Genomic DNA, 20,612 nt, shown 5'->3' on the forward strand with positions numbered 1-20,612 from the left:
TTTTAATATTTATTATTTTTTTTAGTTTTCAGTGGACACATATCTTTGTTTGTATGTGGTGCTGAGGATCAAACCCAGGCCGCACGCATACCAGGTGAGCGCACTACTGCTTGAGCCATATCCCCAGCCCCTTAAAAAAAAAAAAAAAAAAAAAATTCTTGTTTTTTAGTTTTTGGTGGACACAATATATTTATTTTATTTTTTTGTGGTGGTGAGGATCAAACCCACTGCCTCATGTATGCTAGGCAAGTGTTCTACCACTAAGCCACAACTCCAGTCCCATCTCCAGCCCTTTTTTTATATTTTGTTTAAAAACAGGGTCTTGTTCAGTTGCTTAGGGCCTCACTAAGTTGCAGAGGCTGGCTTTGAACTATGTTCCTCCTGCCTCAGCCTCCCCAGTCCCTGGGATTACAGGCATACACCACCACCCATGGCATAAATTTGGAAAAATATATAATGACTTCTCCTAACCTGATAGCTTCCCAAAACTTTAAAAAAAAAAAAAAACTCTTGACAAGATCATTTGGGAAATTGATGAACATGATATTTGGTATCTTAAATAAAGTATAAAGTATGTGAAAACATTTGGAAGATCTGTATAACATAACTCAATTAGTCAACATTTTCCAAATGACCAATGCATACTATTACAAAAAACACACAAAAACCAGTCATTCTCCTAATACCTAACAAAATAACACATCACAAAGTAAAGTAAATGTGGAAGCAGGCCTGAGAATCCAACTTCCTATTATTTAAGTCAGACATTAAAAATATTTACAAAATGCAAAGCAATGTCATTTTTCTCAATTTTGTTTTGAAAACTACAGCTTTTATTTAAATGTTATTTATATGGATATATAAAGGGTTTATTATTATTTTAAAATAAATATAATTTTAAACTTTTCTGTTTTAATTTCAGGTCCACAAAAAATAAAATCCCTTGAGGAGTCCCCAGTTTTTAAAAATATACAGGCATCCTGCCAGGTACAGTGACACATACCTATAATCCCAGCAACTTGGGAGGCTGAGAAAGGAGGATATCAAGTTCAATGCCAGCCTCAGCAACTTGGTAAGGCTGTAAAAACCTTATTGAGGGCTGCGGCTGTAGCTCAGTGGCACAGCACTTGCCTAGCATGTGTGAGACACTAGGTTTGATTCTCAGCATCACATAAAATAAATAAAGGCATGCTATCTACAACTATATTAAAAAAATAAAAATTTTTATTGAGACCTTGTCTCTTGGGCTAGGGATATAGCTCAGTTGAGCGTGCTTGCCTTGCATGCACAAAGTCCTGGGTTCAATCCCTAGAACACACACACACACACAAACGAAAAAAAAAAAAAAAACACGGAGACCCTGTCTCAAAAAAATTAAAACGGTTAGGGATGTGGCTTACTAGCAAAAAAGTGTCTAAGTTCAATCCCTAGTACCTGCATGCCCCCAAAAAAGAATATACAGCTATCCTGAGACCCAAATGTTTGAGAACTATTTATCTTAAGTTAGAAAGAATATTTGCTTAATTCCTAACTATTGTTATCTGTCCACAAAATTCACACAAATCTTTTGCATTAGAAACATTAAAATGTTTTATGCGATCTATGTTCTTTTTCATTACAACTCTCCATCTAGGACATTTCATTTCTGAGGAACAAGTCATATTTACTTTCAAAATTAAAATACTTTGAAAAGGAAAAAGCAAAAACCCAATGTTTACTTTTCAAAATGTACTCAAAATCATCCAAAGTATAAAATTGTTCATATGACTTAAATTTCTAAATATATAAAATTAAAATACTTTCCCAACTGAAAAACTAACTTTAAATATGCTCTATTTTTAATGCCTGATAGGAAGCATTTTTAAAAGTCATAAAGAAGACATCTGAATAAACTATGCTTGTTTTCCTGGATAATATTTGAAAAAAACATATACTGGGAAAAAGTGACCACATTTATATAATAAATACACAAAAATATTAATTATTTGATCATAGAAAACTGTAAATTATGAACAGTTTAGAAATCCAAAATAGGGGGCTGAGGTTGTGGCCCAGCAGTGTAGCGCTCACCTAGCATGTTCGAGGACTTGGTTTCAATCCTCAGCCCCACATAAAAATAAATAAAATAAAGGTATTGTATCCAACTGAAACTAAAAAATAGATATTAAAAAAAGAAATCCAAAATAATGTTTACCTATTATATTCCCAGTATACGTCTTAAGCACAAATGAAATATATGAAAATTTCTACTCCATCCTATATTATATGGAGTATTTTAACTGAAAGAGGATATAAAAGATCAAGGATATATAATATGGTGGCTAAAAGATACTTGGCACTTGTAGAAACCTCAGAAATTATCACATTTACTCTTCTCATCTTACAAGGAAACTAAGGCCTAAAAATGTTAATTAACTTCCACAAGTCCTACAGCTTGGTGTTTGGAAGTCTGAGAAATTAATTTCATCATTTATTGATAGCTGGCTTTCTGGCACTCTGCAATTCTAGTGACATTTTCCATGGTTGCTTTGGTAGCAAATATACTAAAACTGAAATGATAAAGAAATTAGCAACAGTCCCCAAGCAAGGATGACATGCAAGTTAGTGAAGCATTCTATATTATAAAAAAAGGTTTTTTTCCCTAATGAACCAAAGAGTCAACCTTCTCTCCAAGGCCTTTTTTTTAAGAGAAGGGAAACAAGGCTGGTATAGAAAAAATAATATGTATCAAAATATCATGTTATATATGCAAAAAAAAAAAAAAAAAGCAGTATTAAGAAAAGGAATGCAACTGGCAGAGTTGTCCCAAGCCTGTAATCCCCGGGGCTTAGGAGGCAGAGGCAGGAGGATTGCAAGTTCAAAGCCAGTCTCAGCATTACAGAGGCCCTAAGCAACTTAGATCCCATCTCAAAAAACTTTTAAGAAGGGCTGGGATTTGTCTAAATTTTATCATCATTACAAAGCTTTTAAGAAGTAAAACCAGCCCCTCCCATTCTCTTTCTCCATCTTTCCTTGCCACCAGGTAGTGTGCATGAATGTACAGGCCCATGCTCTCAAGAGCATCAACAATGCCAAAAAGAGAGATGAACACCAGGTCCTAATTAGGCCATGCTCCAAAGTTATTGTCCAGTTTCTAACTGTGATGATGAAGCATGCTTACACTGGTGAATCTGAAATCACTGATAATCACAGAGCTCAGAAAATTGTTGTGAACCCCAAAGGTAGGTTAAACCAGTGTGGAGTGATCAGCCCCAGATCTGATGTACAGCTCAAAGACCTAGAAAAATGGCAGAATAATCTGCTCCCATTTTGTCAGTGTAGTTTCATTCTACTGACAACCTCAGCTGGCATCATGGACTATGAAGTATCAAGACAAAAACTTTTTCACACATGGGACTGGGGTGTAGCTCAGTAGTAAAGTGATTACCTAGTACATATGAAGCACTGGGTTTGATCTTCATCACCACAAAAAAATTTTAAAAAGCAAAGAATTTGTTTTAAAAAAAATTTTTTTTCACACTGTAGGGAAAATCCTGGGATACTTTTTCTAGGGATATAAAAGAAATACAAATAAAATGCCTCAATGGACTCAGCTTCTTAAAAAAAATAAGAAGAAGAAGATGCAAAACGAAGGTTTATCAAGAAGTACCTTTAAAATAACATCATTAAAAATATAGAGAGGGCTGGGGTTGTAGCTCATTGGTAGAGTGCTCTCCTTGCATGTGGAGGGCACTAGGTTTAATCCTCAGTACCACATGAAAATAAAATAAAGGTATTGTGTCCATCTACAACTAAAAAATATTTTTAAAAATATATAGAGAGGGCTGGGATTGTGGCTCAGTCCATAAAGTGCTTGCCTCGCATGTGTGAAGCACTGGGTTCAATCCTCAGCACCACATAAAAATAAGTAAATAAATAGAAGCATTGTATCCGTCTACAACTAAGAAAATATTTTAAAATATAGATAGATAAATAAATAGAAAGATACTTCCAATTTTCAACAGATAAACCTTGCAAGATTTTATAGTACTAACTTACCAAAAGTTGTTCTACCAGCTTCTTCACATTCTGCCCCATTTCTGGAGACTGTGATCCACTGCATGCTAGTTTTATTAACATTGCCAGGAAGTTCTTACATTTCTTCACGTTTTCTAGCATTGTCTACATATGGAAAAATAATCACAATTATTAGCTAGCAAAGAAGAATCAAGAACAATGGTAAGGAACTGCATTAATGCAAGGTGTAAGTGAGAGCTCACCGGAGAAAGATCAGACTGAGCAGCTGCTGAATTCTCTGCTTTCAGATTAGGTTCATTTGAAGGGGTAGATGATGATCCCACACTTGAAGTCTTCAAGGTAGATACAGTATTTGCCGGCTTTACAGGAGTAACTGTGACAACATTGGTTGGCACAGCCACAGACTGAAATTAAATTTTACGTATTTAGAAATGCATTACTATGATACCTAAGTGGGCATCTCATTTCACCCTTATCAGTCTACAAATGAATCTTGACATATTTGCTTTTATGTGATGCTCTAATAGTCTACGGCAATGTAATGATATTAGAAGAGCTCTTAATTCTACCAGATCTGGGTTACATTCTCATCTACCTTCTGACTCTTCATTGCCACCTACTGCAATATTAAGTATAGGCAAGTTATTCTCCTAATCCTGATTACTATTTGAAAAAAAAAAGATAATAATGGTACTTACTCTTCTAGGGTTGTCTGGAAAATAAGTACAATACAAGCCCTTAAAAATATCATTAATGCTTCTTCCAAAGTATATGAAAAAACAAGTCTTTATATGAAAACAAAGAATTTCCTGTCCTGCTATTTTCTTTTTCTTAAGTATAAAGCAGAGTGATCTACTGATTATCTTATATTCATATATGCTGTTTTTATATAGACATTAAACATAAAAATATTACAAAATGTGATATTATTTTCACACTGAAAAGAATTTATTTTTTCTACACTATATCAGAATGAAGTGTGACTCTAGCACCACCTTCAGGACAAAAATTTTAATATAAGAAATCATGAGCTGGGTAAGAACACATCGAAATAAAGCAACAGTTTTATTTTTAAAACAAACACTAAAAGTTACATGTTGTAAGAAAAGTTTGAGGGGCAGAGGGGAAAGAGTAGAACTCATAATTCACACATAAAACTAAATATTGCATCATTTTAATCTAAATGCTTGTGTTCTACAGGCATACAACATAGAAAAGGTCAGGTTGCTGTTATCCTCTACAAAATTTCTTTCTATGATAGTCAAGATAGCTCAATCTGAGTGTACACCAAAATTTTCCATTTGGGAAAGAGCGGCACATATATCAGACAAAAATGTTTTGAAGGTAAAAAATGAGAAAGAAATTTAAAAGTGCTGATCAATGATGAGGACTAGAACTAATGATGTAATGGTAAAAAGAGATGAAAATTAAAATTACAAGTAAATTAGTAAAATTTTATTAAACGTCAGAGAAATCCTCACAGGCAACATCAAAATGATGTTGATCTTATTCATACCCTTAATTCTGCACTCCAGGGACAAATACTGTGCATATTCTTCTAGAAATTTTCTAATTAACATTTAGGTTTATAGACAGTAAATAAGATTATTTCTTCAGAGTCTACCTTATAATCAGGCACAAACTCTCTGTAATACTATATTTAAGAAATTGTCACTAGTATCACGAAAATACAAAAGTGTAATCTGGAATTCTAGCTACTGATTGTGATGGCTTTTGATGACTGATGGGAAGGGTATCTCTGGGAATTACTGTCCCTCTACCTTATGAAGCAAAATAAGGTCCAATGAAATGTGAGTTCAGGAAAAGTATCCTACTGTTTGTGAGTAGTAGACTTACTTAAGGCATTTTACTTTCCTTGTCAATAATTCATCCTTTCTCTAAGCTATAGTTCCTAAAGGGCCCACATGTTAAAAACTTAGTCCCTAACCCATGGTGCTATAGGGAGATGGTAGAATCTTTGAGAGGTAGAACCTAGTGGGAGGACTTCCAGCCACTGGGAGTGTGCCCTTGAAGGGAATACTGAGACACAGCTCCTTCTTTCTCTTTTTTGCTTCCTTGCCATTAGGTGATGGGCCTCCACTCATGTTCCTGCCATGATATACTGCATAATCAGTCATGGACTGAAACCCCCAAAACTGTGAGTCAAAATAAATCTTTCTTCTTTTTAATTTGATTTATCACAGTAACTTGTTACAATAATGTAAAGCTGACTAGCACATTCCAGCACAAATCTGTCCTTAATGATCCTTTCTAATATAGCTACTACCTGTACCTTAAAGGATACATGTACCTTCCATGCCAATCTCATGTATTAAGGGACATAATGAAGTATAAAATCTTGGTCTTCTCATCACAGTATTGGACAGCTGTTCTTAAACTCAATCATAATTCTACCTTAGACTCAATATTCTACCAGCCAAGGATATTTCCATTCTTTGCAAGACTGGATTACACTGATTAGGCATGTCTTGGGTACAAAAGAGAAAAAAATAAAATATGTGAACAGAATTTTTGTGAAAAGAATCTGTGTGAAAATCAGTTACACATAGAGCTAGTAAAATGAACTATATTCAAATTTAGCGGACCAAATTACATTTCAAGGAGGGTCATTTTTTGTACCTGTCTGAGGTTGTTCATATTGAATTAGAAATTCTAATTTTAAATCAAATTATTTGCACATAGACATTCTAATCTGACAACTAGCCAATTATATCTTCATCTTTAATATAACATACAACTGAACATTAAAGGATGGGTGCATATAACTGTAGCGCCTCAGAGGCTAAGGCAGGAGGATCTAGAGTTCAAAGCCAACCTCAGCAACTTATAGAGGCCCCATCTCAAAATAAAAAAATAAAAAGGGCTGAGGATATGGCTCAGTGGTTAAGTAACTCTGGGTTCAATCCCCAGTACCCTAAAAAAAAAAAAAAAAGAACACTAAAGATTTCAAATTATTTTGTGTGTTATATTTACTATAGTGGAACATTTTTAACAATGTCCACCTAGGGAGAAAGCTCCTGATGAAAGGATGTTTATGCTGCAACTACTGATGGATCCCCAGTTCACTAATGAATTACTCCCTAAAGGTAAGGCAGAAGACTGAGGAGACCTTGTCAGAGAGACTCTGGGATCTGATAGAGATGTTCCCTAAGAGGATATGGTCCACAGTGAAAGCCACTTTTGATCTTTCCCTCTTTGTGTCTCAAAAAAAATGTACAGGTTTTCCAGGGAAGCCTTGTAGACTGGGACCACTTTCTTTATGATCCTGGTTCTTCCTGTTGTATTCAAGACTGAGACATTGCAAATGGAGCAAGAGCAGCAATGGTGGCAGCAGCAGATACACTTAGGGCTGAACACTAGGCTGTCAGTAGGAAGGGGAGGAGCTATACCTTCCTTTCCTGGAAAGAGCAGATTATTACTGCTATAGTTGACCTGTCTTTGAAAGAAATGTAAAATTCAATTATGTTTGGACTGCTGATAACTTAGTAAGGTTTTTGTTTCTTTTTTTAACTTTGGCACACTGACACTGATCTAAACCTGGTAGGAAGGATTCTAACCTAATGGTCTCATGAAGAGACTCCCAATTTGCATGCTGTCCTATTTTTTCTTGTCCTCATTCTGATACCAGAAAACAACTGTGCAGATGGTTATTCCAGCCCTGGATACCCTACCCTTTCCAGTAAATTGCTCCAAACTAGAAGATCTCCTCACTACCCCACTATAGGGTAGAAACTCATGCCCCGGTAGAAACTCATGCCCCGTAATGGGAGGGAAGGATTCCTGACCATTAATGACTTTTTTTCCCTTATAAACAATGGAGATTTGGGGGCTGGGATTGTGGCTCAGTAGTAAAGTGCTCGGCTAGCACACATGAGGCTCTGGGTTTGATCCTCAGCACCACATAAAAATAAACTAAAGGTTTTTGTGTACACCTACAACTAAAATTTTTTTAAAAAAAGAAAGAAATAAAGAAATGGAGGGGCTGGGGTTGTGGCTCAGAGGTAGAGCACTCATCTGGCACATTCGAGGGCCTGGGTTCAATCCTCAGCACCACATAAAAATAAATAAATAAAATAAAGATATTGTGTCCATCTACATCTAAAAAATAAATATATTTTTAAAAAGAATAGAGAGATTTGTTGGGGAGGGACATGCACATAATATAAAAATGACAAAGTGCATTACATCTGTAGTGTAAAGAACCAAGATTTTCAATGTATACTGGAGAAAGGGGAGGCTGATGGCAACTTCAGCCACAAAATGGGGACAATGTGGATTATGAAGAACAAAGCAGGGGCTCATTTCCTCTGTACATTTTGGCTATTAGACCTATGTGTAAAAAGGGGGGGGGACTCACTTTGTATTTAAATATTAAAATTTATTCCAACTTAAGAAAAAAAAAAGTATAATTTTGGCTCCCATCCTTTACCTCTTCCCTTATTTTCCTTCCTTTCTCCTCTCCACTCATGCTCTCTTGCCACCAGATCCCTTCTGCCATGGGACTAGGCCCTTCCCAGATGCTGACATCATGCTTAGACTTCCCATACTCCAAAACTATGTGTCAAACTTTTGTTCATTATAAATTAATCAGTCCATGGCATTCTATTATAGCAGCAAAAAATAAACTCAAACAGAAACAAAGACAAATATTGGGATGAATCCACACAGATTCCTCAAGGATGAGAATCTGTCCATGCTACCAGGTAACTACCAAGACCAGCATAGTTGGTAGTTAAGAGTGAGGATAATCTAAAATAGAGGGAGAGAGAGATTTATTACTATCATCTGCAGTCTAAGACCCACTGAAGCAGTGGGACTATAGTTCATCCCATTAACCTATCTTCTTTGTTTCCCCAAGGAAGAAACCCAGTAGAATCCCAGAACCATTGGTCTCTGAGGTGTATACCTGTCTAGTTCTCCACTTGGAAATACATCCAAATGAGGTAACAAGTAGACTAGGATGAATCATCACAAGGAGACACTGACTGGTATTGTTCTAGCTGCTGGGGGAATGCAATTGGACAGCTTCTACCTGACAGGTCCATTAGGTTTCCCTCTGATACAGAGAATCACCTTGTTCAAAAGTACAATGTTCAGTGAATCCACATCCAATGACTAATCCCAGAGCAGGAAGTAAGGCCCAGCCAACCATGTTGGCCCACAGTGGAACAATACTGATAAGTAGCATTAGCTCCATAGTTCTCCACCAGGTTGACTCAGGCTTCCCCGGGTCTACAACTAGTTTATACTCACTCTCTCCTTCCCCTTCACAAGTATTGATCCCTAATAAATATCTCAAACACCAAATTCTCTAAGCACCTGCTTCTAGAGACTATGATATAAGGCTATTAGGTGAATTTGTATTAATACATTTAGTATAAATGTATCCAAAAAATACATTTTGTTGTTTCCTATACCTCTAACAGTCCCAGTTTGATAAGTGTCAGCTTTATTAATGAATTGCCCTCTTTGATGCCACAGAATCAACAACTTACACATATGACAGGAACTAGTGAAATAATAAAGATGAGAGAATGACATGACCACACATAATTCACAACTTACTTGTACTGAGGAAGGGTTCGAACCAGTGGTTGCCACAGTAGTTCCTATCTGAGCCAACTTTTTAACAGGTGTCACAGCCACTTTCTTGATTAATTGTGAGCTAGAATTCTTGGGAGTGAGGAACAAGATAACACAAAGCCATCAGTATAAGTAATTTAAAAATCAATCAAATTATGAAGAACATTAGAATACTTTACCATAGCAAATTTGTTATAACTGGATTTATAACCTTATGGTTTTATACACATTCTATACTGTAACCTTACTGATCAGCCAGGCATGGTAGCACATGCCTGTAACCCCAGAAACTCAGGGGGCTGAGGCAGGAGGATGGAAAATTCAAGGTCAGTCTCAGTAACTCAGCCAGGCTCTAATTAACTTAGTGAGACCGTGTCTCAAAAGTAATAAATAAAAAAGGGCTGGGAATGTAGCTCAGCAGGAAAGTACAGAGTATGGTTCAATCCATAGTACATCCCCCCAAAAAAGATTCTGTCACACCAGATAGGCTTCAGTTATACAGAAAAATTACCAAGTACTTAAAATAAATTATTTCCTAATAATGCAAAACTAATGAAATATGGTAGCAGACTTCTATATTTTAACAACAATTTCTGTAAGGTATGAATAAAAATGAATACTACAAATATTCATTTATATACTATTTCACCACGAATTAAAACTGAAGCAGATGTCTATTTTCTTTCAAGATGCAAAATGCCCTTTGAACATATCCTTTGAGGACTATAAAATCTTTTGAGTATGAAGATTAAATGTTCATTATTTTAACAGTTATCAAATGACAAAACCCAAAAAATCTTGATTAAATTAGCATATGGAAAGAAAGGTGTTTAATTTAAAAAGTTGAGCAGAATCATTTCAAATTATGTTTACTGGTAATGATAACAGGTGGGAAATGAGGAAGCTTAAGATATATTACAGGAGAGGGGCAGGGGTTGTGGCTCAGTGGTACAGCACTTGCGTAGTATGGGTGAGGCACTGGGTTTAATCCTCAGTATCACATAAAAATAAATAAATAAAAAATAAAGGTATTGTGTCCATCTACAACTAAATAAATTTTTTAAAAAGATGTATTACCGGCATTGTACAGATTTTGACTGTTTGAGCATTTGTTGGTGCTGCTGGCCTTGCAGCTATGTTACTTGTGGTCTCAGCTCTTGGAACGGCTTGCTGAGGAGATACCAACATCAACTGACCACTGTTACTTTTGATCAAAACTGTTCCTATAGTTAAAAAAAAAAAGACCTCAGTTAAAAAATAAAATAAAACATAACCATCACATATTGTCTTCTCCCATTTCAACACTATAAAAAGCTCTGAATAAGTACTTGGTATATAATAAATTCCATATCCACTAATTATCCAACAAAAAATGGTAAAATGTTTTCATTCAAGTTATTTAAAACATTTAAAATCTAAACATTTGACAAAGATACTCCTGAAGAAGACAAAATACTTTTCTTTGATATAAAAACTACAAAGCTATAGTAAATAAGATGGTATGATAACAGCACAAGACCACAAAGCTGACTAAAGAAACAGAATAGAAAACCCCAAAATAGGTGTATAAGGATATGTCATACAGGTTGAGTATCCCTTACCCAAAATGCTCAGGACCAGAAGTACTTCAGATTTTCTAACTTTTTTAGATTTTGGAATATTTGCATAGACTTAACCAGCTAAACATCTCTTTCCTGAAAATCTAAAAATCCAATATGCTCCAAAATACAAAACATTTTGAACACCAATATGAGACTCAAAGTTCAGATTTCATATCAGAGGCTCAACCTGAATCAAATTTTCCCAGGAGACTGTACACTCTTGAGAACAGAAGTGACTATTCAATATATGGCCAATTAGTTGTCTTATGGAAAAGATGAAATTGGACACCTATTTCACACACATTCACTAAAACCCTAGCACATTAAGGAATATAAAGGTAAAAATAAACAATTTAACTCTTAGACAATGTGGAAAAATATCTTTTGAATGTGAGATAAGGAAAGACTTCTTAAATAAGTAAAGCCTAATACATTTAATTATATTAAAAGAAATTCCAATTAGTAAAATTGGAAAAAAAAATAAGACACAAATGGACATAGTGACACACACCTGTAATCCCAGACAAATTTGAGTGGCTGAGGCAGAAGGATGCCAAATCCCAGGTCAGTCTCCTCAATTTAGTGAGACCCTGTCTCAAAATTTAATAATTAAAAAGAGCTGAGGATGTAGCTCAGCAGTAGATCTCCCTTGCTTTTAATCTCAGTTCCACAAAAAAAAAAAAAAAAAAAAAGATAAGACACAAAATGGAATACTGGGTGCAGAGGTGCAGATCCGTACTCCCAACTGCTCAGGAGGCTAAGGCAGGAGGACATGAGTTCAAAGCAACCTCAGCAACTTAGAGAGGCCCTAAACAACTTAATGAGACCCTGTCTCAAAATCAGGGCTATAGACATGGCTCAGTAGCTAAGCACCTCAGGGTTCAATTCCTGCTACCCATAAAAAAAAGACGACAACAACACAAAATAAAATATACTAAGGGACAGTTATTCAAAATGCACAAACAAATGCCAACAATAGGGAAAGTTAATTAAGATCCTGGTGACATATCACTTTTTATCTATTTAGATAGGCAAAATTTCATTAGTCCAACAATACTAAGTGCTATCGATACATATCAACAGGAACACTATCAATCTTATTTGGTGGTACGATAATTTAGTACAATTACTTTGATCAACTTTATATGACTGCCAAATTGATTTTCATTTGTACATCCTATAATCCATTATTTCTAACCTAAAGAAATTCTTGTCTATAATACAAGTAACAATAAATATTGGCATACATTACCAGTAGGGCTGCAAATTGGTGTAACCACTCTGGAAAACAGTATGTAGATTCCTCAGAAAACCTGAATGAAACCACCATTTATTTGACCCAGTTATCCCACTACTCAGTACAATACTGAGTAGTACCCAAATGACTTAAAATCAGCGTACTATAGTGATGCAACCACATCAATGTTTATTGCAGCTCAATTCACAGTAGCTATGGAACCAGCCTAGGTGCCTTTCAAATGGATAAAGAAAATGTAGTATAGATGGTGGAAGGGGACCCTCATCGTTATACAAAATACATGTATGCAGATGTGAGAAAAAAAAGAATAGTGTTACCTTAGATTAGGTAGAGAGAAGTGATGGGATGGGAGGGGAGGGGAGGGGATGGAGGATAGGAAGGATAGTAGAATGAAATAGACATTATTATTACTGTGTGTATATATATATGACTGCATAACCAATATGATTCTGCAACCTGTACACTCAGAAAAATGAGAAATTATATCCCATCTGATTCAAATGTATGATATGTCAAGGTCATTGTACTTCATGTGTAACTAATTAAAACAAAAAATTTTAACAAACAGGCCAAGGACCTGAACAGACAATTCTCAGAGAAGGACATACAATTAATCAACAAATACACGAAAAAATGCTCACCATCTCTAGCAGTCAGAGAAATGAAAATTAAAACCACTCTAAGATACCATCTCACTCCAGTAAGAATGGCAGCCGTTATAAAGTCAAACAATAACAAGTGCTGGCGAGGATGTGGGGAAAAGGGTACAATTATACATTGCTGGTGGGACTGCAAATTGGTGCAGCCAATCTGGAAAGCAGTATGGAGATTCCTTGGAAAGCTGGGAATGGAACCACCATTTGACCCAGCTATTCCCCTTCTCAGACTATTCCCCAAAGACCTAAAAAGAGCGTACTATAGAGATACAGCTACATAGATGTTCATAGCAGCACAATTCACAATAGCTAGACTGTGGAACCAACCTAGATGCCCTTCAATAGATGAATGGGGATTAAAAAAAAATGTGGCATTTATACACAATGGAATATTATTCAGCACTAAAAAATAACAAAATCATGGCATTTTCAGGGAAATGGATGGCATTAGAGCAGATTATGATAAGTGAGGCTAGCCAATCCCTAAAAAACAAATGCCGAATGTCTTCTTTGATATAATGAGGGCAACTCAAAACAGAGCAGGGAGGAAGAGCATGAGAAGAAGATTACCATTAAACAGAGACGAGAGGTGGGAGGGAAAGGGAGAGAGAAGGGGAATTGCATGGAAATGGAAGTAGACCTGCTTTAGTATACAAAATTACATATAAGAGGAGGTGAGGGGAAAGGGGGAAAAAAACAAGAGAGAGAAATTAATTACAGTAGATGGGGTAGAGAGAGAAGAAGGAAGAGGAGGGGAGGGAAGGGGATAGTAGGGGATAGGAAAGGCAGCAAAATACAACAGACACTAGTATGGCAGTATATATAAACATGGATGTATACCCAATGGGAATCTGCAATCTGTACATGTGGTAAAAATGGGAGTTCATAACCCACTTGAATCAAATGTATGAAATATGATATGTCAAGAGCATTATAATGTTTTGAACAATAATAAAATGTATATATATAAAAGAAAATGCAGTATAAATACACAATATAATATTACTCAGCCATAAAGAATGAAGTTATGATGTTTGCTAGATCTGGAGATTATCATGCTAAGTGAAATAAGCCAAACACCCCCACCCCAAAGAAAAACAAAGGTCAAATGTTCTCTCTGATATGTGGATGCTAATACACAATAAGGGAGAAGGAACAGAAGTTCACTGGATTAGACAAGGGGGAATGAAGGAAACAGAGAAGGGATGGGAATAGGAAAGACAGTAGAATGAACTGGATATAACTTTCTTATGTTCATATATTCTGCCACGCGACCAGCGCGAGCTTCATAAAAGAAGGTTCCATGCATAAGAAATTGCTAGTGAGTTTTAAATTAAAGAGTCAGACTCTCATTTACCTTTAACCCCAGCTCCAAGAAGGCTTCTCCTAGCTCCCGCCTCCAGCCACCTAATGCGGTGGCGAGGTTTACAGAAGAGACTATCGAGAGAGGGAGAACATGCCAGGGAGTGAGCTTTTATTGGGGAACAAAAAATTCAAGGGAAAATCCCATCCAATGAAGGTTAAGGGAGGCAGCATCCCAAGGGAAGGGCCGGTGATTGGATCTTCAGGTCAGTAGACAAGCATGCCTCGTTGCACGGACAAGCCCTGGGACCTAGGAAAGGGTGTGGGATGGCTTTAACACTGCTGTGTCTAAGCGCCTCTTACCCAGCCAGGGAGGTAACTCAAATCACGTGCGAGGATGGCCTCCCACAATATATGGATACAGGACCAGTGTGATTCCACATCATGTTCAACCACAAGAATGGGAAGTTATACTCCATGTATATGTCAAATTCTTGTCCATGTTAATAGAGACTCAAACAAAACATTCAAAGCTGCAGTTCTACTTCCAAGTGTAGGGCCAGGTGTGATAGCATACACCTGCAATCCCAGGCTCCGAAGGAAGAGGCAGGAAGATCACTAATTCAAAGCCAGCCTTAGCAACTGCAAGGCACTAAGCAACCAATGAGATCCTATCTCTAAATAAAATACAAAATAGGGCTGGGGATATGGCTAGGTGGTCAAGTGCCCCTAAATTCAATCCCCAGTACCACCCCCCAACATGCGTGTGTGCGTGCCCTGCGCGCGCGCGCGCGCACACACACACACACAAAAAAAAAAAAGAGAGAGAGAGAAACAAGTATAACTGTTGAAAATTATTTTAAAACAACCATTTATAAACTTTGGAAATTTCCCTAAAGCATACAGAAAGTGACTACACAATTATTAAAGAAGATCTATCAAAAATTCAGCAAGAATATTAAGAATCTGTGGCATCTAAATTATGATCCAAACCCATTCCCATTCTTAGCACAGAAACTCCTCACTGTGTCAGTTTAGTTAAGAACACAAGCCTCCCTCTTGCCTAAGCTCCCAGTCAAAGGTCATGGGATCTTCCTGGGAGGAGCAGACCCTAACATTTCCCATCCCCAAATACACAGTGAAGAAGATAAAGTTTAAGCCACACAAGTGTGTGGCTCCCGGCTCCCTTCTTTGGCCCATAAAAGAAGGCTCTACTTCAGGGATAGCATAATGAGAAATACTTGGGCACCCATGACTCTAACCCCAATCCTTTCAGGGTAGTTTCAGAAACCACCTGTGGGAGGGACTAGATGTCAGACTTAATGTATAAAGATTTCACAGTAATCATTATAAATATGTTCAAAGGACTAAAACCATACTTGGAGAAGGAAAGTATGATGATATCTCAAATAAAGGCTATCACTAGAAGTGAGGAGCACAGGTGTTGCCTGTAGTCTCATCTGTGTGGAGGCTAAGTCAGGAGGATCACCTGAACCAGGAGTACAGTGTATCAAAACCATACTGTGCAAAGGACATGACTTCAGATGGTAGCTTGTTTTCACAGGAACAAATGAAGAAAACCAGAAAAGATAAGATGGTAATATAGCAAATGTTAAAGTAGATCCTTGCTCTCTTCTCTCAGCATCTTTTAAAGACATAAAATTACATGAGATAAATATAACAAGATATTGTTGGGTTTGTAATATATCTGAATGTAATAGGTAGAGCTATAATAGCGCATATGTACACACACACACACACACACACACACACACACACACACACAGAGGTAAGAGGAAAATAATAATATAATAAATGTGAAATATATTCCAAGATGCTATAAGCTTTATAATGACAAGATAAAATTCAGAAAAATATCTTGAAAAAAATTACGGAGGAGGACTGGAGATGTAGCTCAGTGGTAGAGTATTTGCCTAGCACACAATGAGGCCCTGGGCTCAATCCACATAACTGCCAGGAAAAAAAATTACAAAGGAAAAGATACACTAGAAAATATCCATTTAATGCAAAATAAGGCAAGAAAGAAAGAAAGGAAGACAAGTGTGCCGGCGCATGCTGTAAACCCAGTTATCTGGGAGGCTAAGGCAGGAGGACAGCAAGTGAAGGCCAGCCAGGGCAACTTAGTTTCCAAAATGAAATTTTTAAAAAGGGCTGGGAATATACCCAGTGGTAGAACAATGCCCAGCACGTATGAGGCCCTGGGTTCCATCGCCAGCAACACACACAAAAGGAAGGATCAGAGAAACAAAAAAGAAAAGAAACATAAAATAAAAGTAAATGGCAGACCTAGGTCCAACTATACCAATAACATCAATATATAAATGGATGAAATAATCCAATAAAAAGACAAAAAGTATAGGGCTGGGATTTTAAAAATTCAAGTATATACTATCTACAGGAGACACACACTGAATTCAAAGATGAAGAAAAATTGAAGAAAAAAAATATATACATACAGTAGCAAACATAAGAAAGCTAGAGTGGCCATACTAATATCAAACAAAATAGACTTAAAAAAAAAAAAAACAAAAAAGTCACTGGAGATTTAAAAAAGAAAAAGTTTATAATAATAAATCAAGAACCTGTAACATTTTAAATTTATATGCACCCAACTACATAACCTAACATATGAAACAAAAACTAAGGTAAAATAAATTTCTTATAGATGACAGAAGGATGATAGAAGATGAGGGCTGAGGATACAGCTCAGCAGCAGAGGGCATGCCTAGCTTGCACAGGCCCTGAGTTCAACCCACAACACTGCCCAAAACAACACACACACACACACACACACAAATAACAAAAGTTGGCAACAGATTAACAAAGACATCAAAGACTTAAAAAGCACTGTAAACAAACTAAACTTAACACAAATGTATATTTTACATCACCCAAGGATAGGATTTTTTTAAATGTGTACAGAATACTCTGCAAGATACACCACTCATATTAAGACAAAAAACAAGCCTCAATAAACTTAAAAGAAATGAAATCATAAAATGTACTGTCTCTAACAATAAATGAAATTATAAATCAGTAACAGGAAAATAAGCAAAGAAACTCCCAAATATGTAGATAATAATATACAGTACACACTTATGTAACCAAGGGGCCACTGAAGAAATCACATACACACACAAAAAAAAGGAAAATACTTTAGATGAATGAAAATGAAGTCATAACATTCCAAAACTTACGGGATATAGTTAATGGGGTGTTTCGAGGAAAATTTACAGTTACAAATGCCTATCTTAAAAACAAAAAACTCAAGTAACAACCTTTTGTCTTTAGACACTGGAAAAAGGAGAGCAAAATAAAAACTAAAGCAAGCTGAAGAAAAACGTGATAAAGATAGAGCAGAGGGGCTGGGGTTGTGGCTCAGTGGTAGAGCGCTTGCCTGGCACGTGCAAGCCCTGGGTTCAATACCCAGCACCACATAAAATAAGTAAATAAGGGTATTGTCTACAACTAAAAACAAAATAAATGTTTTAAAATGGTAGTGCACTTGCCAGGCATGCAAGAGGTACTAGGTTCAATTCTCAGCACCACATACTAATAAATAAAATAAAGATCCATCAACAATTTTTAAAATATTTTTTAAAAAAGAACAGAGGTGAATAAAATAAAGAACAGAAAAACAACTGAGAAAAATTCATTAAACCAAAAGTTGGCTGTTTGAAAAGATCAACAAAAATGACAAACTTAAAATGACTAAGAAAAAAAGAAGACTCAGAAACCACTCAAATCAGGAATAAAAGACACGGCATTACTGCTAAATTGGTAGAAATGAGGAGCATAATATAGGGGAGACTATGAACATTTGTAAACCAATAAATTAGAGAATTTCAATGAAATAGACAAATTCTTAGAAACATACAAACTACTGAAACTGATTCAAGAAGAAATACTGTGAATAGATTTCTTTTTTCTTTTTTTTTTTTTTTAAAGAGAGGGTGAGAGACAGTGAGAGAAAGAGAATTTTAATTTTTATTTTTTAGTTCTTGGCGGACACAACATCTTTGTTGGTATGTGGCGCTGAGGATCGAACCCGGGCCGCACGCATGCCAGACGAGCGCGCTACCGCTTGAGCCACATCCCCAGCCCCTATGAATAGATTTCTTTAAAAAACAACATACAGGTCGGGGACACAAAGCCTTTCTTTAATATAAACACATGTGTTGCTCATTAATATACATAGATGTGAGGGTCCCTTCTGAGATCCACACAAAAGTAGACTTCTTTCATTTCCAGACAAAGAATTAGATGCTGCTAATATATTCTAAGTTGTTTTCTTCCTCAGGGACCATGGACCCAATTCCTTTAATTTTTCACATGTCATAGTTTCCTTCACTGAACTTAAAGTCACGTTAATTTCCCTTTTCCCCTCATTTTCTAAATTAAGTAAATGAAAGAAAAAATCAAATCAATAAGTTTTAACTTAGGTTGCTATTAGTTATAGTACATCTCCCTATCCTTCATTTACACAGCTGATTTGCCAAAGCAGAGCTTTTGTTTATCTCCATTAAATTTCATTTCTAAAAGTAGACTAATAAAAAGCTGGGCACGATGGCCTCTACCTGTATTGTAATCCTAGACCTTGGAAGTTTTGGACAGGAAGACTGCAAATGAAAAGACAGCCTCAGAAATTTAGCAAGACCCTGGACAACTTAGTGAGACCCTATTTCAAAATATAAAATATAAAAGGCTGGGGATGTGATTCATTATTAAAGCGTCTCTGAGTTCAATTCCAGTAACAAAAGAAAAAAAAATAGACTAATCAGATGTCAGGTGATTTCTACTTCTTTTTTATTTCCATATTTGCTATTGGAAATCAGAGTGTTGAAAAGAAGTCAGCCTAGAGTATCTATGGAAATTCAGGAAATGTATTCGTTTTCCAGGAGAAAAATTGGGCCTACGTTATTTACTATTGTATCTATGGTACTTAGCATAAAACCAACCCAGCATCTAGTTAGTGCTGAAATGTATTAGTAAGTAAAAAATTCACTGAAAGCTTTATTCATAATGCCTTAACTCAGAATCTCCAATTTATTTATTTATTTATTTATTATTTTTTTAAGAGAGAGAGAGAGAATTTTTTTAATATTTATTTTTTAGTTTTCGGCGGACACAACATCTTTGTTTGTATGTGGTGCTGAGGATCGAACCCGGGCCGCACGCATGCCAGGCGAGCGCACTACCATTTGAGCCACATCCCCAGCCCCAATTTTTTTAATAAATATTTTTTAGTTATAGCTGACAATACCTTTATTTTACTTATTTATATATATGTGGTGCTGAGGATTGAACCCAGGGATTCAAACATGCTAGGTGCTACTGCTAGGCCACAACCCTAGCCCCAGAATTTCCAATTTTCTTATCTGTCCCAACAAAGACACACATCACAACCTAAATACAAAATTGTCTGGCTTACATTTATTTTTTTAACAATAATAACAAAAAAGCAACCTAAGCAGACAATCAGGAAATAATTAATAACAGATTCAAAATTAAACTTTCAAGTTTGTAACAAAATTGTCACTAAGCAATGGTAAGTGAAAATGAGGATATAAAGATGGTATCATAGAATTCCAATTATGTAAAATCAGAAAAGGAATGCATACATTCTTTTTCCCAAAGAGTCTAAAAGTTTTTGAGAATGAAATGTACTATATCTTGCTTACAATGGTGGCTGCACCTTTATCAAATTTTTCAACACCCACTATAAATGGGTTCCTTTATTTTTTAGTAACAAAAACTATACCTCAATAAAGCTGACATTTAAAAAACAGAGATTAAAAATAGACTCAAAGTATTTTGAAGGACAATAATTTTTCTCTTCTCCAAATTCCATACAACAAAAATAATTTTCTAATGTTCCCCCAGCCAAAATGGGGGTGGGTACACACTGAGATTATTTAAAGATAGATTTTTTTAGACTGTTGAGAATTTGGCAGATGCTGATAAATAGCAACCTCAGAGTACTGAGAACCAAATGCTATGCAGGGGGCTTGGGACATAGCTCAGTTGGTAGACTGCTTGCCTTGCATACACAAGGTCCTGGATTCAAGAAAGCTGGGGGCGGGGGGTGGAAGGAAGGAAAGAAAAGAAAAGAAAAGCAATCCCCAACAGCTATGCAGGTTCTTGAAATATTCA

At 36.1% G+C, this 20,612-nt stretch overlaps 2 protein-coding genes and 1 pseudogene across 2 annotated transcripts in view; 2 read left to right on the top strand and 1 right to left on the bottom strand.

Annotated features, from left to right (window-relative positions):
* Taf4b (TATA-box binding protein associated factor 4b) overlaps positions 1-20,612 on the bottom strand; it is a 131,612-nt gene that overhangs the window by 105,910 nt on the left and 5,090 nt on the right. Inside the window, exons 2-5 of the mRNA XM_021728930.3 lie at positions 10,699-10,844; positions 9,604-9,711; positions 4,260-4,421; positions 4,039-4,161 (exon numbers count right to left, since the gene is read on the bottom strand). Coding sequence (XP_021584605.1) covers positions 4,039-4,161; positions 4,260-4,421; positions 9,604-9,711; positions 10,699-10,844 — 539 coding nt within the window. The remainder of the gene's footprint in view (positions 1-4,038; positions 4,162-4,259; positions 4,422-9,603; positions 9,712-10,698; positions 10,845-20,612) is intronic.
* Positions 2,524-2,624, top strand: LOC120886708 (U6 spliceosomal RNA; annotated as a pseudogene).
* LOC101967201 (small ribosomal subunit protein uS8) lies at positions 3,029-3,551 on the top strand. Its single transcript, XM_005329051.1, has 2 exons — positions 3,029-3,379; positions 3,516-3,551. Exons 1-2 carry the CDS (start codon positions 3,032-3,034, stop codon positions 3,549-3,551), a joined length of 384 nt encoding a protein of 127 aa, XP_005329108.1. The 5' UTR covers positions 3,029-3,031.

This window comes from Ictidomys tridecemlineatus, chromosome 13, assembly GCF_052094955.1.
Source record: "Ictidomys tridecemlineatus isolate mIctTri1 chromosome 13, mIctTri1.hap1, whole genome shotgun sequence".
NCBI lineage: Eukaryota > Metazoa > Chordata > Mammalia > Rodentia > Sciuridae > Ictidomys > Ictidomys tridecemlineatus.

Coding starts and splice junctions, on each gene's coding strand:
- LOC101967201 (XM_005329051.1), top strand. CDS start 3,032: ATGAATGTACAGGCCCATGCTCTCAAGAGCATCAACAATGCCAAAAAG. Junction 3,380..3,515: donor ATGAAGTATCAAGACAAAAA/CTTTTTCACACA, acceptor AAAATTTTTTTT/CACACTGTAGGGAAAATCCT.